The sequence below is a fragment of the Martes martes genome (assembly GCF_963455335.1).
Source record: "Martes martes genome assembly, chromosome: 1".
Lineage (NCBI taxonomy): Eukaryota > Metazoa > Chordata > Mammalia > Carnivora > Mustelidae > Martes > Martes martes.
In genome coordinates, this window is record NC_137888.1 from 161,801,300 (window position 1) to 161,827,118 (window position 25,819).

The 25,819-nt window shown below is 53.1% G+C and overlaps 1 protein-coding gene across 1 annotated transcript; it reads left to right on the top strand.

Moving 5' to 3' along the window:
* The first annotated feature begins 3,033 nt into the window (after positions 1 to 3,033).
* Positions 3,034 to 25,271, top strand: HDAC11 (histone deacetylase 11). Its single transcript, XM_080816449.1, has 10 exons — positions 3,034 to 3,098; positions 4,088 to 4,236; positions 6,503 to 6,603; positions 17,961 to 18,077; positions 19,037 to 19,079; positions 21,035 to 21,111; positions 22,161 to 22,223; positions 23,246 to 23,342; positions 24,182 to 24,360; positions 24,493 to 25,271. Coding segments are annotated over exons 1-10 (1,044 nt in total). The 5' UTR covers positions 3,034 to 3,096; the 3' UTR covers positions 24,709 to 25,271.
* Positions 25,272 to 25,819: the final 548 nt, after the last annotated feature.

The window sequence follows — 25,819 nt, forward strand, 5'->3', positions numbered from 1 at the left end:
GCTTTTAAAAACACTAGCCAGTATCATTATTATTCTTGCCAGGTCCTGGAATGCAAATAGAAGTGCTTTCTTATTAAAGGGCCTGGTTTTAATACTGTGTCAACTTAACTAATATTAACTAATATTAAATATTGGATCTGTGCCATTTATTAGTCATCTTTGGTGCATTTCTGTAGTTAATGTTGTCACTGTATGCCTGCATTTTTTAAAAAGGAGTGTTAATGTTTTGAGGGTTTCTCATTCATTTGAAGATGAAACATATTCTAAGACTGCACAAAAGGAGGAAAATTATAAGTATATAATGTTCGATAAATCAGTGTCTTGTTATATCACATTTTTAAAAAGATTTTATTTATTTATTTGACCGAGAGAGCCACTACAAGAGAGGGAACACAAGCAGGGGGAGTGGGAGAGGGAGAAGCAGGCTTCCCACTGAGCAGGGAGCCCAATGCGGGGCTGGAACCCAGGACCCTGGGATCATGACCTGAGCAAAAGGCAGACACTTAATAACTCAGCCACCCAGGTATCCCTCACGACAACATTTTAAAATAAGATTTACGGGTATGCCTGGGTGGCTCAGGGGTTAAAGCCTCTGCCTTCAGCTCAGGTCATTATCCCAGAGTCCTGGGATTGAGCCCCGCATCAGGCTCTCTGCTTGGCAGGGAGCCTGCTTCTCCCTCTCTCTCTGCCTGCCTTTCTGCCTACTTGTGATCTTGTCTGTCAAATAAAAAAAAATCTTAAAAAAAATAAGATTTACAGGATTAAAAAGTGGAAAACAGGGGCAGGTGGGTGGCTCAGCTGGTTAAGTGTCTGCCTTCAGCTCAGGTCATGATCCCAGGGTCCTGGGATCAAGCCCTGCATTGGGCTCCTTGCTCAGCAGGGAGCCTGCTTCTCCCCTGCCTGCTGTTCCCCCTGCTTGTGCTTGCTTCTCTGTCTCTCACTCACTTGCTCTCTCCACGTCAAGTAAATTAAAAAAAAAAAAAAGTAGAAAACAACTATCTCTTCCAAGATGCCTTCACGACCAGTGTCTAAATCGGGAGGCACCATCACTCTCTCCCACCTCTCAGCCCGTGCCTTTCACAACACTTATATTTTGCAATTTATGATCACTTCCTAGTTTGAGATTTGTCTCTCTCACTCCACCATGAGCCTGACTAAGACATTCAGATCTTGCCTGCTGGGTTCACAGCTGTGTCCCAGTGCATGTCTTGGTGAGCGGCCATTCTAAGATGCTGTAACAAAGAGGCCCAAAACAATAGGAATAACCTAGTTAATTTCTCTCACAGGTGATGGTGTAGGTCAGTGGTCCAGGCTGATATGGTGGTTTGAAGGTGTTCCCAAGCCCCTGGGGCTCCTCAGACCACCTCACTTCTGAGCCACACAGGGGACAACTTAAAAAACCCTCTTACCCAGAGTAATCAATCCTACTCTGTTTGGTTGTGGCTTCCCAAGTCCGGCCTCCCTAGACCCTTGTTCTCCCAACAACAGGCTTATCTGTGGGGTGTTTCAAACCACAGAGCACGTTGCCTGAGATGAACTTCTCACGGTGAAACAGGTTTGCTACACACATGTTCTTGCCTGTTGTTATTAAAGATTACTTTTTTTCCTTCTGTGGCTACAGTTAACAACTGTCCACATCCCTGACCCTAGGGAGAGTTATTTCACCACTATGTGCCTCAGTTTCTTCCTCTGTAGAATGGGGAGAACCGTTGTTCACCTCCTAGGCTTGTTACAAGGATGAAGTGATCATAAAGCTCTTAGAATTGAACCCAGCAGACAGGAGGTGCTCTTTAAATAGTCATCAGCATTACTATCTCTTTAGATGGTCTCAACTTCCCCACGAGGTAGGTGAGAAGGCATCACCTCATTTTCAGATGCAGAAACGAAGGACCAAGGAGCTAAAGCAAACTTGCCCAAGGCCATGGTGCTGACAGGTGGCCTTGTCTAGGTTTAACCCAGACCTGCACCTCAGCTCAACTCATGAAAAAATTGGGGGTGACAGCAACCCCTCCTAGGAATTGGTTGCTAGAATCCAATGTCATCATAAAATCAAGTGATAGGCACTTGGAGGGCACCGTTCAAACGTCTGTGCCCTTTTCCTTCACGGTGGTCCACTCTGTACGCACACGAGCGCCCTCACGGAGCCACCAGGGATCCCAGCTACCCTGTTCCTGGCAGCCCTCGGGTCAGCTGCTTGTTTGGCTGGAGGCGGCAGCTGGGCCAACAGAGGGGCCCATTGTCTCTGTCTTCAGGGGCTCTGTTGTTGCAGCCTAGTCCCAGGGTCCAGCCCCAAGGCACTCCCAGCTGTCGCTTGGGCTCGTCTGATCGGGGTGGGAGGGACAGGGAGCGAGCTCGGATACCCGGCTGTACCCTTAAGACTGGATCTCCAGACCGGCTCTGCTGACGAGGAAACTGAGGCTCAGAGAACCCAAATGACGTGTGGGGAGTTTGTCTCATCTTGGGGTCGCCAAAGATGGGGAGGGGAGGGCAGGCCTCAAGTCGGAGAAGTTGTGGATTTCATTAGGTCACAGACTGCAGGGCCAGAGCGCCCCCATCCCATTTTACTGGAAATGGAGGCCCCAGAGCGGGGACGCTTGCCCAAGGTTACACAGCGCGCCTGCCTCAGAATCAGCCGGGATACCGGGCGTCCCTAGGCCTCAGCCCTGAAAGAGTAGGGTCGCGGGTCGACTAGGGGCGGGACAGTGGGCGGGACAGTGGGCGGCCCCCTCCCCCGGGGCGGAGCGATTCCGCACGTTCCAAAGCTCCGTGGCAAGCCTGGTGAAAACTCGGGCGGCCCTCCCCTCAGGGGGCGTGGCTTCCCGAGTCAGCCGGGATTCCACTGGGCCTTTGTCTGCGAAGGCGGGACTTCGCGCTTGATGGCCGTTGGAGGCGTGGCCTCCTAACTGCGGGCGCGCTCACTGCGGGACTCCGTCCCTCTGTGACGCCGGCGCGAGCGCGGGAGGTGCGGAGTCAAGCCCGCCGGAGCTCCGCCCCCAGCGGAGACGGCCGAGGCCGGGGGCGTGTCCTGGGCGGGGCCGTGCCCCGCCCCGCCCGGTCGCGGAGCAGTGGCCAGCGCAGGGAGGGCCCGGCCCCGGGATGTGAGTGAGGCAGGGGTGGGGGCGCGGGGTTGGGCGCCAATCCAGGCCCCCGGGGTTCCCAGGGGTCCCCGTGGGCGGGAGCGCTAGTGCGCGGGCTACCCGGCGGGCTCGTCAGGTGCGTGCCCAGGTACGGCGGGCGAGGGGCCGCTCAGGCCGAGTGAGTCCAGGCCGGCCCCGCGCCACTTCTCTGCGGTCCGAGGTGCGGGCCACGGGGCTCCGACCTGGGCGAGGGCAGGCGACATGCGCGGGTCTGACGTCTGTCTTATCCCGGGCTCCGCCGGCTGTGCGGAGGCCCCTCGCCCTGGCAGCAGCTGGAGCCGGGTTTCTGGTCCCGGTGCGGCGGTGGCTGCAGAGGTGTAATGGGGTGAGGGGGGCGGTGGTCAGCTGCGCGGCAAGGCTGAGGTGATCTCCATCCCTGGCTGCGGGTTGGGCCACAGCCTGAATGAACCTGGACTTGCTGTTTCTGGGAACCGTCACCCCCACCCCCAGCTCTAAGGGATAGGGCGCTTTCTGTGCTCAGCTGTTTGGATGCATTATCTCGCGACAGCCCCATATTTTACTGTTAAGGAAACTGAGGTCTAGGGCCACACGGCTATTTAGCGTGATTGTTATAATGTGGAAGTGAGATGCGGAGCCCTTGCAGCCAGGTGAACCTGGGTGAACTTTGGCTGCTGCACAGATCTGCAGTGTGACCTTGGGCACGCCTGGTTCCCTCTCCAAGCGTCTGTTGCGATGGTGGTGCCTACCTCCCAGAGCTCTGGCGAGGTTTGGGTTGGATAGTGTAGGGAAACAGCCAATGCTCAGTAAGGAGCTGCTCTCATGACTGTTGTTCCGGTTTCTAAATGGCGCTCTTCCTGCCACCAAGGGAGAGGGAGCTAGTGGTACTGGGTCAGGGCTGTGGGGTTAGTACAATGGGGCAGCAGGGAGGAGGAGGATGCTTTCCACACTGAGATTGCCCCTCTCTGTGTCTGTCCCTGTGCACATGGAAGGCCGCACGCAACTCAGCTGTACCAGCATGTGCCGGAGTCGCGCTGGCCCATCGTGTATTCCCCACGCTACAACATAACCTTCATGGGCCTGGAGAAACTGCACCCCTTTGACGCAGGAAAATGGGGCAAAGTGATCAGCTTCCTAAAAGGTATGCAAGGCCCTATGAGACCCTACATGTGTTTCTTCCAACCCACCTCCCCCACCCCAGTCCCCGGCCCCTCCCGGTGTCCTCCTTTCACAAGCTGCCATCTCCCTGGTCCAGGCTCAGTCCTCACACTGCCTTCCACCCATGGTGGCAAAGGGGATTTTGAACACAGGCTTGTCCTGTCTCTGTCCGTGGAGGCCCATAGAAGGGGAGCTGATGAAGGATGGACACAGGGAAGCTGAAGTTTAGAGGAATCCAGTGCTTGGAGAATCCAAGAGGTAGAGAGCCTTTGCTCCAACCCCACTGATTACAGATGGAGGAAATTGGAGCCCAGAAAGGTTAGGAAACATGCTCAAAGTCACACAGTTGCTAAGTGGCAGAGTGGGGTCTGAAACTCAGAGCTCTAGGCTCCCACCTTTCACAGCTCATTCCACTGAGTAAGGTGGTACTCTGGAGTACAGTTTCAACTTTGGTTTGTAATCCAGGGGTCTGGTTTAGGTGGGAAATTCGGGCATCACAGTAGGCTAGTGGAAGAATATTCTCCCTTTCTCCTGCATTAGGGGTTCTTTAATTGACAGAAGTAGAGAATGTTACCTGGCATAGGATAAGGCATGGGGAATCTTTAAATCACACAATCCTGATCACACCATGGAGAAAGTTTCACTTTGGGGCTAACCTGTCTTTAACACTGAAGCCCATCTCCCCTTTTAAGAAATCTAGAGCTAGCCACAGCCTCTGCACGTCACAGAAAATAGAATCAAATGATAGATTAATAACGGTTTGTTTCTATCATACATGTATTCTGTTTTTGGTTAACTTCTATTTATGGCAACTGATACTGATTTTCCACTTACAACTATGACCAGAATGAGTGTTCAAAGAAAACTCTTTAAGTAGAAAAGAGTACAAGTGGGGAGCTAGGACTGTGAGAACCCCGGCAAGGTGAGTGGGGCCAGTCTGCTGCTCATCTAGCCCTCTCTTGCATTCTTGACTATGGTCCTTCATTTCCAGCAGACCCGGCCTGAGTCACTGTCCCCATTGCCCTTTCTTGGGATCCTGTATTACCCAGCAGCTCAACATAGAGTTCCTTGTCTCCCTCCTCTCTGAGCTGACAGTCCTCCTGAGTTCTTTCCTTTCTCCTCTGAGGATGTGGGTGGAAAGGAGGCAGGGGCCACATGGTGAAGGGCCTTGGGAGCTGCCAAGAAAAGAGCTGGCCCTTTGCCCAAAAGCAATGGGGAGCCATGGAATGTTACTGGGGCGGGCGGGGGGGCGGCGGTGAGTAGACAGTGCCTTCTGTATGTGGAGCTATATTGGGTAATGTATGGAACTAGTTGGCTTCTACCGGTTACACATTAACACAGTTTCCTTAGATAATGACCTTGTCCCTTTGATTTCCCTAGAACCCAGAGCAGGATGGTCCTGTTCTCACTGTGCCCTAGAGCACTTCTTGCTCTTGGCTTCAGTGTCTTCTTTTGCAAAACAGAGAAATCTTGTCTGGTGGTTGTGAGGGGTGATAAAATACTGCAGTGTTTCCCAAACATCAATTATTTGCAAACGGCTGTTGGGACCTTGCCATTTCCTCATACCACCTGCTCCATTATTTACTTCATATATATATATACATATATGTGTGTGTGTGTGTGTGTGTGTATGTATGTGTATATATATATGTGTGTATATATATATATACTTTTTAAAAATCTACTTAGCCTTAAAAAAAACAAAAACCTTAAATGAACTTGTTTTAAAAGGAAACATTATATCATCTAAATGGGAAAAGCCAGTTTCACTTGCCATAAATAGGAGGTCATGGTTAAAAAATAAATGCAGGAAAACTGTAATTCACTTCAGGCTGCTTCCTGTTGCCTGGCAGTCTGCGAGACTGCTGCTTTTTGGGTTAAAAACAGGGAGATGAGCAAGGGTTTAGGCAAGCCTTAAAGAGAGGCCACACCACACGGAGCCTCCCATGATGTCACCAGAAGATGCAGGGAGAATCCGGAGAATCAAAGTGAGAGTCAACATAACCGGTCTGTGTGCCACCTACCTCGACCGCTACGTGCCCAATGTCTGACGCCCTTGGGCCCTCAGGCCTGGTGTTGTCCACCCTGGCTCAGGAGGCAACCCATTCTCAGAAGCCAGAGGTTACCCACCACCTCCCAAGGCAGGACTATAGCAGAGGCTAAGTCTGCAGCCCTGTTGGAGGAGTGGTCTGGAGCCAGGTCCACCTTCCAGTCATCAGGGAAGCAGGGTGCCCACTCTGTGGTTTCAGAAGAGAAGCTTCTGTCGGATGGCATGCTGGTGGAGGCGCGGGAGGCTTCGGATGAGGACCTGCTGGTGGTGCACACAAGGCGCTATCTCAACGAACTGAAGGTACAGGGGGCCTGGGGTGAGGGGTGGCCAGAGCAGAGAGGCAGCTCAGCCTGGGGAAGTACAGCCTCAAGGGGTCCCATTCCTGCCCCTCGTGCAGGGGGGGAGCATGAGAGTCTGTGGTCCCCAAGAGAAGGAGAGAGTGTCATAAAAAACAGATACTAGGGATGGGCTAGGCTGCTCCAGGCAGTAGTGAGCTCCCTGTCCCTGAGGGTATGGGATCAGGGATGCCCATTTGGCGGGGTTTGAACCTTCATAGGTGTTTTGGGCCTCTACCTTAGTGCCTTTGAATCTGTGTTCTTTATTTTTATTTTATTTTTTTAATTTATTTGACAGAGAGGGAGAGAGAGAGAGAGACAAGCAGGCAGAGGGAGAGGGAGAAGCAGACTCCCCATCAAGCAGGGAGCCCGATGTGGGGCTTGATTCCGGGACTCTGGGTCATGACCTGAGCCGAAGGCAGATGCTTAACCAACTGAGCCACCCAGGCGCCCCTCAATCTGTGTTCTGTGAACAAGCCTCAGAGACCCTTGCTGACATGCTGGGTGAGGGGATCCCCAGTCCCTTGTCCTATCCAACCAAAGCTGTCCCATTTAGGTCTATTTTTATATTGCACTGAAGTATAAGACTCTGTTGTACAAACTTCTGCTGCTAAAGACTTGTTGAAAACTGTTGGGCTAAAAACTAGTGTGAAACTCTAGTTTACACGCAAGGAGTGTAAACAAGTTGTCAGACAGGTGGTGGCAGTGTATGGGGGTCAGCTGGGGAGCTCCTGCCCCTTCTCAAGTGGGCGGCTTGCTACTCAGCTCCACTGTGGGCCCCGCGTGGCCGGGGTCCTGGCTTTCAGAGTGAAGTTCGAAATTCAGTTTAGTAAAGCGGCAGTCCCAGGTTTCTTAATGTGGGCACTCTCCGAGACTTTGCAGTACCCCCTGCAGACCAAACCAGGCGTATAGACTACCTGCTTGTGACTTCTTTCTAGAAGAGTGCACAAAGCTTTCGTGACTGCTTGTGAGTCTGAGGCCCCTAGGTGGGGTGCTCCCCTGGAGGGGAAGCTAGGCTGGGGGGGAGTTGCATCAGAACCTGGTGCTGCCAGCCCACTCTGGCAGGGGGATGGTCACGGATGCCACAGGTTCTCTGCCAACAGTGTGGGATCCCAGATCCCTGACCCCCAGCTCATTCTAGACTCAGTAGACGCCAGAAGTCACCAACCCCTCCCCGTGCGCCCCCTCCCTCCCTGCCATAGGTGGAAAAGCCTAGGCCCAGAAGGAGGCCGCACCTGCTCAAGATCACCCAGAAGTCCAACAGCCAGCCCTCAGGGAGACCCCAGGCTGGGCATCTAGTCAGTCTTCCTGATTCCTGGTCATAGTTGCTACCCACCCTCCTCCCCAGCTCTGGCCTGAGCTGTGAGAATTCTAGATGGAGCTGTGACAGTGTCAGCTCATGAAAGATTACCAGGAAGAGGTTGAAACCTGGCTCCTGGGAGAGAGAGGTGTGCAAGGCCTTGGCAGGAAGCCCAGTTCTTGGCTGCCCTGGTTTCCTAGGGCCCAGACATGCATGGTCACAGTCCACAGCCCAGGAGCTGGGCCAGGAAGACACACCTGTCAGAGTCCAGAGGGTGAGGCTGTGGAGCAGGGACAGATGGCAATGGGGCAGGGCAGGGAGAGACCAGAACAGAAGGGCGCCAGGGTGGATGGCATGTGAATGTACCAGGATAAGGCTGGGGGTAGGGGGGAATAGACTCCAGGACCCCATCTGTTTGAGGAGCCTTCAGGAGAACTGTGCAGGGCTCCCTCTGTGCTTGGCCTTGGACCCCCCAAAAGCCTAAAGGCAGCTTACTGTGTATAAATAATAATAATAAAGTGTCAACAGCTGGAGACCCAAGTAGAAAATTGAGGTCAAGGGCCGGAGGAGAAGTAAGGTATGTCAACTGAGAGGATTAGCCAAGATGCTATGATTGAGCTCCTGGATTTGCCTTGGAGCTCCCTGGCAGCAAAAGCAAACAGAGAAACATGAGGATTCCCACAGCACTTACTAAGGAGAAGTACTCAGTCATTCAATACATCTATATCAAATACTGACTGTGTGCTGGGTACAAAACGAAAAATAAGCAAGTTTCCCTGGTCACATGGATTTGTATTTTTGTTGTGGAAGACTGAGAATAAAGAAATAACTGCACAAGAGCATTTCACAGAGCACCAAGGGCTGGGAAGGAAAGAAAATGGAGGGTAGCTGAGTGAAGAATGAGGGTGACTGAATGGTCTGGGAAGGCCTCACAGAGGTGAGGTTTGAGCTGAGACAAAAGAATGATGAGTAGGTGACACTCTTGTGGAGCTTTGAAGGAAGAATGTTCCAGAGCCACACGCCAGGAGGGGGAGGGGACTTTGCCTCCTAAAGGGGAGAAGGGTGCTTGAGGCGGCATGATGTGGTCAGGGGAGCTAGAAATGTCAGGCCACATGGGGTCTTGTGAGCTGTGGGAAGAGTTTGGATATTGTTCCAGGTACTGTGGGAGAATGATACGGTGTGAGGTACCCTCGGTGAGCACGTGGACGCATGCCCATTTCAGGCATTTTGGCTTTAGGGGCCGTGGCTCAGGAACATCCCCCTTGCCCCTACTCATCCCCTGCCCTCTCCTCCCGCCCCCCATCTGCAGTGTTCCTTTTCTTTTTTTCTCTGCTATGGGCACCTGGGACAGTGCCCTGGAGAGTTCTTGCAGGTTTCCCCAGTTGTTCTGTGTGTGCCGTGAGATGTAACCCTCTCCCCTGCCCCACCTCACTCTGCCCCCAACCTGTGTTCCAGGGCTCATGCCTGGCCCTGTCCTGGGGTGGCCTTCAGGGCTTAATAATTCAGGCATTGAAGGAGATGCAGTAGCCTGATGTTTGGCAGGTGATGTCCGTTTAGGGAAAGAAACATTTATTGAACACCTACTGTGTGCAAGGCCCAAATTGGCCCCATTGAGGGTGGTGGTTGGATTGGGCCAGTGCCGGGTTTTTGCCTTCCGCTAACCCCAGTGACAGTCTGCCTGGGGTGTGGGGTAGCTTGATGTGAATCCGACTTTGTGCAGTGCTTGCGATACCTTTATCCAGCAAGTATTTTTTTTTTTTTTAATCCAGTAAGTAATGAGCACTGTGCTATGTTCCAGTGAAGACAGGCTAGAACTAAAGGGATGGAGTCCCTCTCCTTAGGGAGCTGGCATTTAGGTGGGGAGAGTCAGTCCATAGACATAATAACCGAGTCAATGATACGGTGTGTTACGAGGCTCTCAGTGCTGTGGGCAAAAGTACAGCAGGAAAGGGGGCAAAAGTACAGCAGTTTGAAAGGGGGTGGTGGGACAGCAGTAAGCAGCTTACTGTCATGTGATCCTGGACTGAAAGCAGTGAGGGAGTGAGCTATGTGGGCATGTGGAGGGAGGGCATTCCAGGTAGAAGCATGAGCAAGTGCAAAGGCCCTGGGGCCGGGGTATCTCCAATGTGTTCTGAAACACTATATACCAGGAGGAAGTGGGAGTGGAGGGGAGACTGGCAAGAAATGGGGTCAGAAGACAATCAGGGGCCAGACCACACAGGGCCCTTTGTACCGCTGTGGCTTTGCTCTGAGGGATGTGGGAGCCAAGGAATGTTTTAGGCAGAGGGAGATGATCTGATCTAGGTTTTAGCAGGGTTGCTTGACAGCTATAATGAGATGAGGCTATCAAGACAAATGCAGGGGGATCAGTGAGGAAGGAGGTTGCCACAGTAATCTGGTGAGAGGCCCTGGGCTCTCAGACTAGGCTAGAAGCAGCAGCTGTGGATTTTGAGGGAGTGGTAGGATATGCAGTTTGTTATGAAGTTGAAACAATAGAATTTTCTGTTATTCACACTGGGTATAAGGCATGCAAGAGAAAGAGAAGCCAAGGACACCTGAGCCTCAGGAAGTCTGGGCACCTCTTGGGCCTAGACATGACCTCACAGCCCTCAGAGTCCTGTCAGGGAGGGAGACAGACCTTAGCAGAGCATTGGGGAGGGGGGAGGGGCTGAAATGTCAGAGAGTCTCTGGGGAAATGCTCCCCCACCCCCTTGCTGCCTCTGATTTTTCTCTCTCTTATCTCTTCCTCCCTGAGGGGACTCTTGTCTCCTTATTTATGGTAAAATTCAGATAGCATAACCAGTAACCATTTTAAAGTGTAAAATTCAGTGATGCCTGGGCGGCTCAATTGTTAGGCATCTGCCTTCAACTTAGGTCATGATCCCAGGGTCCTGGGATCCAGCCCTATATTGGGCTCCCTGCTCAGTAGGAAGTCTGCTTGTGAATGTACCATTTGTGTTCCCCCTCTTGCTGTGTCTATCTCTCTGTGTCAAATAATTCAATAAAATCTTTTTTAAAAAAAGTATAAAATTCAGTGACATTTAGTACATTTACAGTGTGGTGCCAACATCGCCTCTAGGTCCAGAACATTTTCTTCAGTTTGTCTGTTTCATCTTTTGTTGCTTGTGCTTTTGGCGTCACATGTAAGAATCCATTGCCAAATCCAAGGTCATGAAGATGGACCCATTTGTTTTCTTCTAAGAGATTCAGTTTGTGTTTAGGTCTTTGATCCATTTTAAGTTAATTCTTGTATATGGTGTGAGGTAAGGGTTCAACTGTAGTTTTTTATATGTGGCGCTCCAGTTTTCCCAGCATCGTTTGTTAAAGACACTGTACTTTCCCCATTGACTAGCCTTTGTACCCTTATAGAAAATTAACTGGCGATAGATGTATGGATTTATTTCTGGACTCTCTATTCTATTCCATTGATGCATATGTCTGTCCTATGGCATTGTCACATTGTTTTGATGACTGAAGATTTGTAGTAACTAATTGCAAGTAACTAATTGCAAGTAACTAATTGCAATTGAAATTGCAAGTCCTCCAACTTTGTTCTTTTTCAGGTTTGTTTTTGTTTTTTAAAGATCCCTTGAGATTCCCTATGAATTATAGGATCAGCTTCTCTATTTCTGCAAAAAAGACCATTGGGATTTTGATAGGGATTGTGTTGGATCTGTAGATGAGTTTAGAGAATATTGCTATCTTTAAAATATTAGTTCTTGCAACTCAGGAACACGAGATATTTTTTCATTTATTTAGACCTTTAAGTTTTTTCAGCAGTGATTTGTAGTTTTTAGGGTACTAGTCTTGGACCTCGTTAAATTTAAAGTTAAATTTATTCCCAAGTATTTTATTATTTTTGATGTTATTATAAATGGAATTACTTTAAATATATTTTATTTATTTATTTGAGAGAGATTGAGCACTAGCAGGGGGAAGGGCAGAGGGACAAGCAGACTCCCTGCTGAGCAGGACTTGATCCCAGGACCCCAGATCATGACCTGAGCTGAAGTCAGATGCTTAACCAACTGAGTCATCCAGGTGCCTCTAAATACTTTTAAAATTTCCTTTTTGGATTATTTGTTGCTAAGGTATTGAAATAAAACTGATTTTTGTGTGTTGATCTTAGATCCTGCAACTTTGCTGAATTCACTTCTTTAGTTTAATAGGTGTGTGTGTGTGTGGTCTTTAGGGCCTTCTGTAGCTAACACTGAGCCATCTGTAAATAGGCATAGTTTTACTTCTTGCTTTCCAATTTTTCTTTCCTAATTGCTCTGGCTGGAACTTCCAGTGTGAGCTTGAATAGAAGTGGCAAAAATGGGCATCCCTGTCCTGATCTTAGGCTGAAGGTTTTCCATTTTTTAGTACTGTGTATGAGGTTAGCTATGGGATTGTGTGTGTGCATGTGTGTGTGCACGCGCATGCATGTGTATATGATAAATGCCCTCTACCAGGTTGAGGGAGTTCCTTTCTATTCCTAGTTTGTTGATTGACTTTTCATGAAAGGGTGTTGGATTTTGGCAAAGGCTTCTTCTTCATCAACTGAAATGATCATGTGGCTTTTCCCCCTCCTCTCCTTTTGCTCCCGCTTTCACTGGTGGAAAGTTCTGATCCAAATAAAGAAGTTGGGGCTCCAAATGGGGTTGTGGCCATCTCTCCCCTGAGAGCAATTCTTGGCTTGGATTTCTGAGGGTAGGGTCCACCCGAGGAAATGAGGCAGCTGGAGAATAGAGTCTTGCAGAGCTGAGAGTATGGGGTGGGATGGGGGGGTGGGTCCCAGGGATGTCATCAACCTCAGGTATGTCCTGCTATCTGTGGGGTCCCCAAAAGGCTGGCTGGGCATGGAGGCCATGGTACCTGGCCAGGCCCTGAGATGTGGAAGCTTGTAGGCCATGTCTTTTGGTGGGCAGGGGGCATTAGGCTAGGGCAGACCTCCCTTGTTCATGTCATTCATTTTCGCAGTGGGGGGGGGTCAAGTTCTTTAGAGCAGTGGTTCTGAAACTTGCTTAAGCCTTGGAATCCACTGGGGGGGCCTGTCATAATATGGATTACTGGGCCCACTTCCAAAGTTTCTGAATTAGGAGGTAAGGAGAGGAGCTTGAGAATCTGCATTTATTTTTTTTTTAAGATTTTATTTATTATTTATATGAGAGAGAGTTTGCGTGAGTGGGTGGGGGGAGGAGCAGAGGGAGAGAGAGAGAATCTCCAGCAGACTCCCCACTGAGCACAGAGTCTAACAATGGGGCTTTATCTCACGACCCTGAGACCATGACCCAAGCTGAAACCTAGAGTCAAACACTTAACCAACTGAGCCACCCAGGTGCCTCAGCAGTCTATGTTTCTGGCAAGTTCTCAAGTGCTGGTGCTGCTGGTCCAGGAACTACGCCTCGGAGAAGCACTCCCTAGAAGCTGGGGCCACTGGGGATGGGGGTGCAAGGGATTCCTGGAGGACCAGCTTGGCAGTGAAACCTGTAAGAGAGGGTGGGGGGCAGAGAGGGCAGGGGAAGAAGCTGGGGGTGCCCATGGGAGTTCAGCAGAAGCGTAGCCTCGCCTGACCCCAGGAGGGATCCCCTTTCCTTGTGCCATCTCAGGACAGAGGGCCGGGCTGTTCTAGCCCCTTATCTGCCGGTCACTGTTTGGGGCTCTCCTGGGTGGCAGGGGTGAGGTAGCCTCCTCCGCAGAGTGTGCAGGCAGGGAACTGGGCGAGGATGGACAGCATGTGCTATAAGTACTTACGGTGTGCCAGGTGTCGCTCTGGACATTGTCTGGATGGCAGGGATGGGTGTTTGCCTGCCCTTCCTGGCCCTGGCACCCTTCTGGAAGAGACTGGTAACAACAGAGACATACTGTGATGTCAGGTAGAGACAGGTGTTCTTCAGAAAGATGAGGCAAGGCTGGGGGCTGGGGGGGGGGTGGCCCAGGTGTGGGTACTTCAGATGGGGAGGCAAGGGTAGGCCTGGTGGATGGGACTAAGTCCTCCTTTTAGGTCTGGTGGGGAGGCGCTCCTGGTTCATGGTTGAGGAGGCATGAGGGAAGTAAAGGGCCATGTCCCAATTCACACAGCAATGGCAGAGCCCTGAGTTGGACTAGTTTGACGCTGAGGAGGACTGCTGAGCCCTGTCCCCACCCTAGAAGCTTCTAGCTCATCTCTCAGTGCCCTTGCCTGGGGCCAGGCTCTCCCAGGACGTGAGCTTCTGGCAGATCTGCTGCCGGGCCACAGGTCCCAGATAAATTGTTTGCCCTTCCTCTGTGGCCCCTCCCCACCCTCCCCATCCTCCAGGGCTCAGCCCCACTGCTCTCCCGCCCCCTGCTTTATTTTTCAGCCTGGTTGCTGGTGGCTTTTCTGGAGCACTCCCATCCAATAGAACTTTCTGACATGCCCAAAATGTTCTAGAAGCGCTCTATCCAGCAGCCACCAGCTACATGTGGCTATTGAGCACTTGAACTGCGGCTAGGGAGACTGAGAAACGAAATTCTAGTTGTTGTTTTTTTTTAAATCAAAGTATGGTTGACTTTTTTCTTTGAAGTAACAAAATTCTAATTAAACACTTTTCAAATTAATTTAAAAGTATAGCCAAGTAGCCACATGTGGCTGGTGGCCACTGGATGGGATGGCGTGAGTCTAGACCATTGCTGCCTTATACAGAAACCATGGTGGGGCCCAGGAGAAGTCCAGCACCATCTTTCAAGTGGATGCATTGGCACATCCACCTTGGCCAAATCCCAGACGTGCTTCTGGTGACTTTACACCTGGCCCATGTACAATTCATCCTCTAGCCTAAGAGGTTCCTGGTGTTTCCCAGATGACTGCCCCCTTCGAAGGTCAGTTTGGGTTCTATAAAGATGAAGCAAGCCAGCCGACGGAGGTTGGTGGCCAGAAAGTTTGGGAGGTGGGGTGAAGCAAAGTTCGACAGGATTCTTCACTGCACGATTTAGAGCTTTTAACGTGACAGAGTGTGTTGTGAATTTCCAAGGGGTGGACAGCAGGAACAGTGTTTTCCAGGCTTCTTTGACGTGGAACCCTTTCCTGATGGGAGTGCTAAGCTGGACAGGTGCTGTGGAACGCAGTTTAAAAGACACCCTTTGGGGCGCCTGGGTGTCTCAGTTGGTTAGGCGACTGCCTTCAGCTCAGGTCATGATCCTGGAGTTCCGGGATCAAGTCCTGCTCAGCAGGGAGACTGCTTCTCCCACTGACCTCTCCTCCTGCTCTCTCTCTCTCATCCTCTCTCTTTCTCAAATAAATAAAATCCTTAAAAAAAAAAAAAAAATAAAAGACGCCCTTCTTGTGGCTTTTGCGTCTCGAGCGGATCCCTCTGGAGGCCAGGATAAGGTTCCATTTTCTTTACATCTTTATTCCCTGCTAGCTTGCTGAAGGAGAGAGAGAGGGAGGCAGGGACTTAATGTGTTTCCCTCAGCGGCTCACTTGTTTTTATACTGTTTATTCAGAGAAGACAGTGGCCCCATGCCTCCCACGTGCCAGGCCTGTGCTGGGCGGTGGGATTGGCGTGCTGAGCAGGCAGAGCTGGTCACCTTCTGCTCTCTGGGTCTGCCCCCCTCCACATGTGCACACACACACACACACACGCATGCATGCACACATGTACCTGGAGGGGTCTTGGAGCTTTCCAACCATCCTGGTCTCACATCCAGCACCCCCCATGCACAGACCCTGCAGTGCCCTCCGTGTTACAGCCAGAGGCCTGGGCCTTCAGGAAGGCTGGCTGGGCACCTCTCTTTTCAGACCGCGAGTGGCCTGGGTTCCATGGGCCACGCTTACCAGCTCCTTCACTTGAGCGAGCTGTCCCCAGCCTTGGTAGCCTGAGAAGGGTGCCCACACAGCTGGTCAGTGCAGTTGGAGGCAGCTTGGGTGCCCAGCCCACCTGGACCCTGACAAAACGTCTTCCCTGTTGGCCATGGTGGCTGCAGTGGCCCCTGCAGGGGTTGATGCGTATCCTGTCCTGCACTGACCCCGAAGTGCACTGTCCGGCTAAGGGGCCTGCCAGGACCTTCCCAGGCATGTCCCCTTTTTGTCTCACCCCATCCTTGGCCTCTCCTCTTCCCTCTCTGCTGGTTCCTCCCCATCATTGAACATGCTCGGGCCTCTTCTGCCCTAAATTTCCTCTCCTGGTGGGAGAACCCAGTGGCCATGCTCCCCATTCTCAATACCTCTCTTTGCTTGTTCCTTCCTGAAACTTCTCTGCCTGGCCTCCCGAACGCCATCCCTCTGCCCCACCCCCAACCTGTCCCAGGACAGCCCTCCATTGTCCCAGTGGGCTACACTTCTGGGCCTGGCCCTTCACGGTTGGAGTCTTGGGGTTCCAACCTTGCATCCTTGACCGCTTTGTCTGCCCCTCCCCCTTGTGCTATCTGCTAACTGTTCCCCTTTCACCTCTCCCAGACCCTCATTATCTCTCGCTTCCTCCCTGGGGCAAGCTGCTGCTTCCGTTTAGGTTCCCCTAATTGGTCCTCCTGCTGCGGCCAGGACAGCTTGGGAAAGCGCCATCTCAAGGCTTCCCACTGCTGTGACCAGGCTATCTGAGAATATTCTCTGGCAGCCCAGGACCTATGCGACAGGCACAGCCCAGCTTCTCGGGAGCCTGTACTCACTTTCCAGTTGTCTTTTCACCTTTACCCCGATATCTGGGCAACTCCTGTTCACCTTCAGTCTTGGCTTCAAGGTCACTGCCTCCAGAAAGCCTCTCTGCTCCCACCCGGACACAGACGACATTCACCTTTAAGGCTTTGTTGCAAATTAAGTGTCTCCCTGCTAGCCTGTCAGGAGGAGGGGCCTGGCCCCGCTTTGGAGCCTGCTGCCTACCAGGCACTCAGTAAATATTTACAGGGAACCCTGGGCCCCTCTGAGGCTCTGCCTGTGGTCAGGGGGGAGCAGGGGGCGTAGATCCAGGAACATTCTCAACCAGGCAGCAGATCATTCATGTTATGCCCCAATAATGGGTTTGTGATTAAAGGAGCGAGACTGATATAAAGCAAAGGTCAAGCAAAGCTTTATTTCGCGCCAAGCATCGAGAATCAGACTGAACGTTTGGGGATGCACCTCTTACAAGAGAGGGCGACACTTCTCTGTTTCACAGACCAGCTTTTAAGGGCAAAGGCCATGCTGTCGGGCCTGGCCACTCACGGTGGCCAATGAGATTGTAACACACACAGGAAACTCCACAGTGATGCTAGGTGACCAATTGAATTACAATTTACCCTAGTAGACATTTGAACCAGCCTATTACACCTTGATTAGGATTGGCGCCAAAAGGGTTCCCAAAGGGTGGGGGCCCCTACACCTTGGTAGCTAGGGAGACAGTACGCAACCCCCTCCTGATCGGATGTCTCCACCTGGCCTGACCCACCCTTGTATCTGGGCTTTGTTACCTGGAGCTGGTTTCCGGGACTTGTTTTTAAGTGAATCCCCTGGGGGAAGGGGAGCAGGGACAGTTTAACTTTAATGAAAGCCTCTTGCTAAATAGGTCCTTATAATTCAGGACCTGGGTGAGTGGAGGGCTGTGTCCTGGAGCAAATGCCTTTTGGATACCGTAGACTCTCCTGTGTCAGTAGCTGAGATGAGAGCCTGGTACTCCTTTTGAATGGAGGTCCAATTTCCAGTGCATGAAGAGGTCCTGCTGGGCCAGAGGAGATCTTCCCAGGTCAGGGCCTCAGTGTCTCCCCCCTCCCCCACCCCATTTTGTACAGGGAGCTGGCTGGGGGGGTCCTGGGTCTGCAGCCCATTAATGGTAGTCCTCTGCAGCTCTTGTTCTGGGCACAAGGGGGCAGCCAAGGGCTTTGGAGCACTGAGGAATGTGGGTCAACAGCTTTAAGGAAACTGCTTTTTACTGAGCCCAAAGCTGGGGTGGGGGATGCTCCCTCATTTCTGATGAAAGGAATTGTGCTAAACTGGAAGTTCACCCAGGGCACCTTGAAACCGGCATTACGAGGAATCTGATTTCCCAGCTGCTGCCTCTGAGGTCTGGGCACAGCAGTGGGAGGCCAATGGCCTGCGTCTCTTTCCACAGTGGTCCTTTGCTGTTGCGACCATCACAGAGATCCCCCCAGTCATCTTCCTCCCCAACTTCCTTGTGCAGAGGAAGGTGCTGAAGCCCCTTCGGACCCAGACGGGAGGAACCATCATGGTAGGTGGGGAGGCAGGCGGGAGGAACTGCTGGGCTCGGGAATCCCAAAAGCCTCTGGGCTTTTTCCCACCCTGGGCTTCTCCATCTGGACTACACTCCTCCCACTTTGTAGTTGAACAAAATCCTGAATATTCGTCAAAGCACAGGAACAATCACCCTTTCTCCCAAAGCCTTTCCCACGTGAGCCAGGACATTGAATTCCTTGTTCCTACCCCCACTGACCGCCTATTAGAGTTACCGTATTTGCTGGTATATAAGATAACCAAACCCCCATGACTTCAGTTGTGGGTGACGCTCCCCTCCCCCTGCATCCTGGTATGGCAGTAAAGAACACTTCCAGCAAAATTAGGTTTCATATCCCCTATGTAGCTGTCTTTAAAACTAGCCTCAGGCTGCCGAATTAACTGGAGGTAGAGGAACATTAAAGTTTTAATCATGGGATCTCATCCAGAGCTGGACCAAGACCTATTGATTTTCTTTTCAGCTTTGCAGATTTGTCCCCTTTTTTTGTTTATTGGGGTTTTTGGTTTGTTTGTTTGTTTATTGGAATATTACTGCCCACCCCCAAATTATGATTTCCTACAGAATTTTGGTATTCAGTCTGCTGTATTTCCACAGGCACAAAATTGTTTATTTTCCTTTGAAAGCCCTGTTGAGATCGTTGTCAGCTCCTGGGTGATCATAACTACTTAACTTCGATTTCTTCCAGTTTCTTGGCAAAATTGCCAAGGAGCTTGTGCACTGCACATCTCATATGCTAGCCAATCTGGTCCTTGCTTCAAAGACTGAGTCTGAACTTGCTGGAAGATGGGTGCCTCCTGAACCCCACCTCAGAGATCAGCACTACCTCAGAGCTGGCTGGACACAGTGTTTATGGAATGAATGGGGGAAGCTGGGAATGAATGACTGAGTGGGGGAATCGGTTGCCTGTGCCCCTCACCCTGTGCTTGTCTCCAAAGGCAGGGAAGCTGGCCATGGAACGAGGCTGGGCCATCAATGTGGGTGAGTGCCCCGGCCAGCCTGGCCTGCTGGGTCCTGGGGGCTGGGAGGGCCAGGAGGAATCTGAAGGCAGCTCCTGTGAGTTGAGAGGTTCTGGTGCCTTATTAAGTGGGATTGGGGGAGGGTATGTGGCCATCTGGTGTCTGGGAGGGACCAGCTATTCCCTCCATCTGGGGTGGGATCCTTATTTAAAGGAGTTCCCCTTGGGATGCCTGGGTGGCTCAGTTGGTTAAGCAGCTGCCTTCGGCTCAGGTCATGATCTCAGCATCCTGGGATCGAGTCCCACATCGGGCTCCTTGCTCAGCGGGGAGCCTGCTTCTCCCTCTGCCTCTGCCTACCACTCTGTCTGCCTGTGCTCGCTCGCTCTCTCTCTCTCTCACAAATAAATAAATTTAAAATAAAATAAAAAATAAAAATTTAAAGGAGTTCCCCAGATGGCTTCCCTACCCTGCATTTGCATACCTCCAGTGATAAGAAGCTCGCTCCCTCTAAAGCCTTCAGCATTCCCTGGGCAGCCCCAGGGGGTGCTGAAACCTGCAGCATTTCAGAGTCTTTCCTGAAAAACTCCATTGGCCTCCTGGGGCCCAGGACAGTCTGCATAGTGGGCAGACAGGCCCAGGGTTAATACCATGTCCTTCTCAGGGGCTTGAGGGCCAGCACTCTGCAGTCCACTGGACTCTCCCGCAAGATTGGCTCAGGGGAAGGCTGCACACATCTTCTTCCTTGTCCTGTCTTCATCTGTCCCAATTCACAGTTTGCAAACCTCTTTACTGTCTGGCCTCTCATTTGAGCTGGGCATTGTTGTTGTCGGTACCATGGTATGGATGAAGAAATAGGTATGGAGAGAGGCCTGGTGGCTTGCTCAGAGTCCTGGAGCAGAGAACCCCTACCTTTGGCTGTCTTGGTACTGCCAGGTAGCCAGCATTAGGCCTGGCATAACAGTGATGTTACAATAACACCACTAAACGGATGATTGAAGGAGACGTGCCTGTGTGGCTACAGCAGGGTCCTCACGAAGACCCAGGGATCCCCTTCCTGCCTGGAAGATATTATGACCTGGTAGAGGTTAAGAGCTCAGGTCTTGATCCAGCCTGGGTTTAAATCTTCGTTCTGCCATTAGTGAGCTGTGTGATCCCAGGCAAGGTGCTGGTTTTCTGTGTACCTTGGTTTCTTCATCTGTAAAATGGACGTGATGATAACAGTGCCCCCACTTGGGGCTGTAGGGAGGTTTCAGTGAGCTCTTGCCCCCTTAGGAGTTCATAATTGGCTATTATCTTATTGTTAAGATCCACTGACAGCCTCTTGGTGTGAGAAGAGGCAAGTCCTTTGTAGCCGTGGGCCCTGGACTTGAACTGCTGGCTGGAGCAGCTGTTGGGCTCAGTTCCAGAGGCCCCTAAAACTCAGGCTCTTGTTGGGGCTGCAGGGCAAGGGGCTCTCAGAGTGGGGGAGAGGTTGGAGTCTGACTCTGGTGCCCAGGGCCTCCCCATTGCCATGGGCAGCCATAACCAGCAGATGGCGCCCTTCCTGGCCATGCCTTTCTACCACCTGCAGCACGTGGGCTGTCCTAGGACAAATGGGTCCCCCAGAGCCCCACCGCCCCATCCTGGCATGGGATGTCCCATGGAGGCAGGCATGGCCCTACAGAGGCAAGGGACAATTTTCTGCCTTGGGCAGGATGAGCTCCTGGCCCCTGGTGGGTTGTGACGGGCACTGGGGGCTGACTTGTTGGGACAGCCTAAGAGGTTTCTTGCTATGGACAGAGATGGCTGTGATGGTACAGCTGTCTCCTGACTCGGGCATGGCGACACGCTCAGGTGCTTGGTTCACTTGGCCAACCTGGAGTTCCAGGATCCTGTCCCTGGGAGCTGAGTGGGCGTGGGCTGTAGGCAGGAGGTAGGGGTTGGAGGCAGGGGAGGACGGTACAGGGCCCTGACCACACCACGTGTGCCTTCCCACAGGTGGCGGCTTCCACCACTGCTCCAGCGACCGGGGCGGGGGCTTCTGCGCCTACGCGGACATCACACTAGCCATCAAGGTGCGCCCGAGAGCATGTGGGGCCTCGCCTCCAGGAGTCCTCCCTGGAATGCCCTTGCCACCCCCCACTGGGTGTTGTCCTCCACATTACAAAGAAGGAAGCTGAGTCCCAGGAGGGGAGGAAGCTGGGGGGTGCCCATCCAGGCTGGGACCAGACACTTGCTCTTCTGCATTGTCCCTGTTGCAGGAGATAGTGAGGCCTCCAACAATGGTGGGGTCAGGAGTGGGGCGGCCCATTGGTCAACAATATAGGGAGCACATCATTCTACTGGAGGGAGGAGGAAGTGGGACACGATGATGGGGATGGCTGGTTCTGGCAGGCTCAGCCCTGCACCAGCCACCACTTGCCCTCCTCACCTCATTTACTCCTCCTCTGCACGGAGGAGGAGACCCAGACTCAGAGAGACAAGGGGTGGGGCGGGCCCTGTCCTAAATCTCTGTTGGGTGGCTGAGCTCCCTTTAGCCACCCTATGCCTTGCCTGGTTCTGGGCATCAGGAATTGGGCTGGCATGTTCCCTGTTCTCAGAGGGCACACAGACCAAGTGGGGGAGGGGAGGGCAAGCGGGTCAGCAGACCCTGGCCATTCAGAGGGGACACACACACACACACACACACACACACACAGGAGACCTTCTGAGAAGGTAGGGGAGGGGAAGGAAGGCTTCCCAGAGAAGGAGGTGTGAGAACTTGGCCTTGTAGGCTAAGACAGAGAATGCAGGATAAAGTTCCAGGCACAGCCGTGAGGGGATATTCCACCATCAACCCCTACATATTTCCCTAGGAATCTCCGAGGCCTACCCCGACTACCCTGCTCCTGACCTCCAGCCTGCCAGGGTGCAGCACGTGCTGCCTCCTCCAGGGGGCCTTTCCAGACCATGCACACATGCTTCTCTCGTGTTTCTCCTGGGTGGGTGAATTCTTTGCCTGGTGGCCTCATTGCCCACAAGTGTGTCTGGCCTCCTGCCTGACCCCTCACCAACTAGGAATCCTCAAGGGGCTATGTCCTCTGGCATGTCTGGGTCCTCACTTCCTCCTCCCTTCCCCTGGCAGTTTCTGTTTGAGCGAGTAGAAGGCATCTCCAGAGCCACCATCGTTGATCTCGATGCCCATCAGGTGAGTACCCTGTGGGGGCCACGGTCTTGTGGCCCTGCCTCCCAGGTCCCCCTCAGCTCTGTCACACAGAACCCCACCGTGGGGCTCCCTTCCCCCTGGGAACATTGCCAAGCTCTAGGCTGGGCCTCTTCCACTCCCACCCTCATCTGCCTCTCTCCTCACTGCCCATCTTCTGCACGAGAGGGCTGTCTTTGTCCCTCTGCCCTGCTCAGCCCAACCAGGCACTGGGTCTTCCTCATTGCTTCTGTCAAACCCAAGGGTCCTTCTTCCCTTCTGGTTGCCCAACACACCAGGCTGAGGCTCTTCCTAAAGCCCAGTCTGGCCATGCCCCTCTCATGTTCTGAAGCCTGCTGTGGCTCCCCAGTGCTTCCTGGTCAGTTTGGGGTACCACCCCTGCAGATAGCTGAGGACTCCTGTGGACCTGCCCCTTAGACAAATGCTCACATGCATGATTTCAGGGTTGTTGGTGCTCGGGGCCACTACTCAAGAACTCACTGCCTGGGGGTAAAGCAACAGAGTCCTCAGGACTCCAAATGTTGGGTTGGCTCCTCTGGTCAGACAAGGCAGGACCTGAAATGGGCTCTCAAAGACCTCCCACACCCCTGCTATTGTGCCTTTGTGCTGGTAGGTGCCCTGCTGGGGGGGGGGGCGGAATGTTCTCCAGTGACAGCAAGCTCCGGAACCAAGTCATACTTGCACAGCCCTTTCCAGTTTACCTTGCCCATCTCTGACCCCTGCTAATCCTACTGCAGACCAGCAAGGGTGGTAGGGCTAGAATTCCTTTCTAACTCCATGGAGAAGAAGCTCAGAGGGCTGGGGCTCACTCAAGGTCACACCAGAAGATCATGGGGCTGGGATTTGCGGTTGAATTCCAGCCTTGCTGCTTAACAGCCAAGAGACCCTCTGCCTCCAAGGGCCCGCTGAGCTGCCCAGGCATGTGGACTGTTTCCTGGAGTGTGTGCGGGGGTCCTAGCCTTGGCGAGGGTACCTGCATGTGAGCAGCTTTCATGCCCTCCCCATAGGGCAATGGGCACGAACGGGACTTCATGGGTGACAAGCGCGTGTACATCATGGACGTCTACAACCGCCACATCTACCCTGGGGACCGCTTTGCCAAGCGTAAGCTTCCCCCTCTCCCTCAGCCCTAACTGCACTCATGCTTGGATGGAGCTCTCTCTCCTGAGTGTTCCCTATATGCTGGGCTCCCCAGAAGTCACTTCAGTTATCCTCAGCATCCCTGGGAGGGGGTGGTGGCTCCCATTTTATAGACATGCAAACTGAGACTTAACTCACTTGACCCATCCAAGAAACAACACATGTGGGACCTTATACTAGGGTAATTGCCAGAAGAAGAAAAATAGAACCCCTCCTCTGTAGGCGTCTGTCTGGTAGAAAACAGGGAATGATGAAAAAGAAACAAGAGAAAAAATAGGATAAAGAGAAAATGCAAAGTAAGATGGCATAAACCAGGTCAAATATAATGGTGGTTAAAATAAATGCAGGTGGGTTAAATTTACCAATCAAAAGGCAGAGATTTCCAGATGCACTCTGAAAACACAGTGCCCTGGCCACTTGGCAAGTAGGGGACATTTATGCAGGAATGGGACTTTTATGCCTGTGGATCTGCTGAGGGTAATTCAGCCCCAGGTGTGGCCTAGGGGCCCGGTTTCTGAACTGAGTCTTGAAGGTGCTGGATTTGGGCCTGAGGGCACAGCAGGGTGTCCACATTTCTGGGCAGAGGCTCAAGGAGGCCATGAGATCAGATGTCCCCCACATGGGTCCCTAAATCCCCAGGGCAGAATGCTTTAGCTGTAGTCCCTTCTCTCCCATGGCCCTCCCCCCTTGCATTCTTGAGCTCCATTTGGGGTGGAAGGAGGCGGAGCAGTGCTGGGGACCTTGGCCCTCCTCAGCCTGTGTCCCTGCTTTGCACCCCCGGGCTCTTCCTGTCTCTCCCTCAGAGGCCATCAGGCGGAAGGTGGAGCTGGAGTGGGGCACGGAGGATGACGAATACCTAGATAAAGTGGAGCGGAACCTCCAGAAGGCCCTCCAGGAGCACCCGCCCGACGTGGTGGTGTACAACGCGGGCACAGACATCCTGGAGGGGGACCGCCTGGGGGGGCTGTCCATCAGCCCACAGGTGCCTCCTGACCCAGGGGGGAGGGGTGTGGGGTCCCCCGTCCTGGGGTGCTTCTCCTGATGTGGGGGAGGGGCCGGGCAGGACTTCCTGGACAGAGCCACAGGACCCAAGCCCTCCCGCATCCCTCCACAGGGCATCGTGAAGCGGGACGAGCTGGTGTTTCGAGTGGTCCGTGGCCGCCAGGTGCCCATCCTCATGGTAACCTCCGGCGGCTACCAGAAGCGCACAGCCCGCATCATCGCTGACTCCATCCTTAATCTGTACAGCCTCGGGCTCATCGGGGCTGAGTCCCCCAGTGTCTCGGCACAGAACTCAGACACCCCCCTGCTGCCCCCTGAGGTGCCCTGACCACGCTCTTGCCCTTCTGCTCTTCTGCGCGGCTCCCTGCCTGCCTCAGCCCCGCCCGCCCCTCAGTGCTTCTCCTTTTCTAACCACGGGGGTGGTGGGGGCAGCAGCCAGGAGGCGCCGAGGGGCAAGGGCCTGTCCCTGACTGGGCCGGCCTTTGGGGCGGTCTCTCCACTCTCCCCACTGGGTGTCCCTCTGTGGGTGGGGGCGGAAGACAGGGCCCGAGTCCCAGAAGACCTCGTGTGGGGGTCACGTGTCTACCCAGGCCCTGCAGAGGCAGGCGGTTTCGCCAGGAGGGAGAACGGCAGGTGAGGCTTTGGGGGCACAAGTCATGGGATTTGTTTCACCCTCTCCTCACATCAGGAAGGGTACGAGGAGCCACGGGTGCCCGTATGAGTGGGGCCAAGAGCTAGGGGTTGCAGGTAGGCCTCTGGGGGTGTGGGGTCTGGATTCCCAGCTGGCAGGCGGGAGCCCTGGGCCTGGATGTGAGGGGTGGCTGGGAAGGGGGTGCGAGTGGGTTTTCTCATCTGGTATTCCCCTTTCAATAAAGCAAGGGCTGGACCTACTTTCCTGGGGCTCCTCGGTGGGGATAAGGGGAGGGTAGGGTCTGAGGAGCCCCAAATCCATGCTTCAGCCATTGTCTTGCCTGTTTAGGGAAAGTAGCAGGTTTTGGAGGAAGAACAGTTAGCTCTGTGATGGGCCTCAGCGTCAGAGGCTTGAGGGGGCTCCCAGCCCCAGTGGGGAGGGGACAGAGGAAGATGAGGCCCAGAAGGGGACCTTGGAGATGGGGGCAGGTGGCCAAGCTGGGACCGCATGTAAGGACCGAGGTGCTGGTGGCCAGGCTGGAGCTCCCAGAGGGAGGGCAGAGGTCTCCATCCTGGCCTGTAGGTTGTATGGGTAGGAGCTAGGGCAGGGCCTTGAGTTGCGGGGGAGGGGGCTATAGGCTCCACTGGCCTCACCCAAAGTGCCCAGGTCCTGATTGCGCTTGGAGTCCAAGGTCCCAAGTGGGCCCTGACATCTGGTCTTTGAAATGCTGCAGACCCTGACCTTGTCCTCTGCTCTGATCTGAAGGGGACACTCAGGGTCCCCCAGGAGGCTGGGTGCTGGGGGTGGT

Bases quoted from the DNA above. Each gene is read 5' to 3' on its own strand.
- HDAC11 (XM_080816449.1), top strand. The intron at 18,078-19,036 runs GTAGGTGGGGAG...TTGTCTCCAAAG, and splicing joins AGACGGGAGGAACCATCATG to GCAGGGAAGCTGGCCATGGA. The intron at 22,224-23,245 runs GTGAGTACCCTG...CCCTCCCCATAG, and splicing joins TTGATCTCGATGCCCATCAG to GGCAATGGGCACGAACGGGA.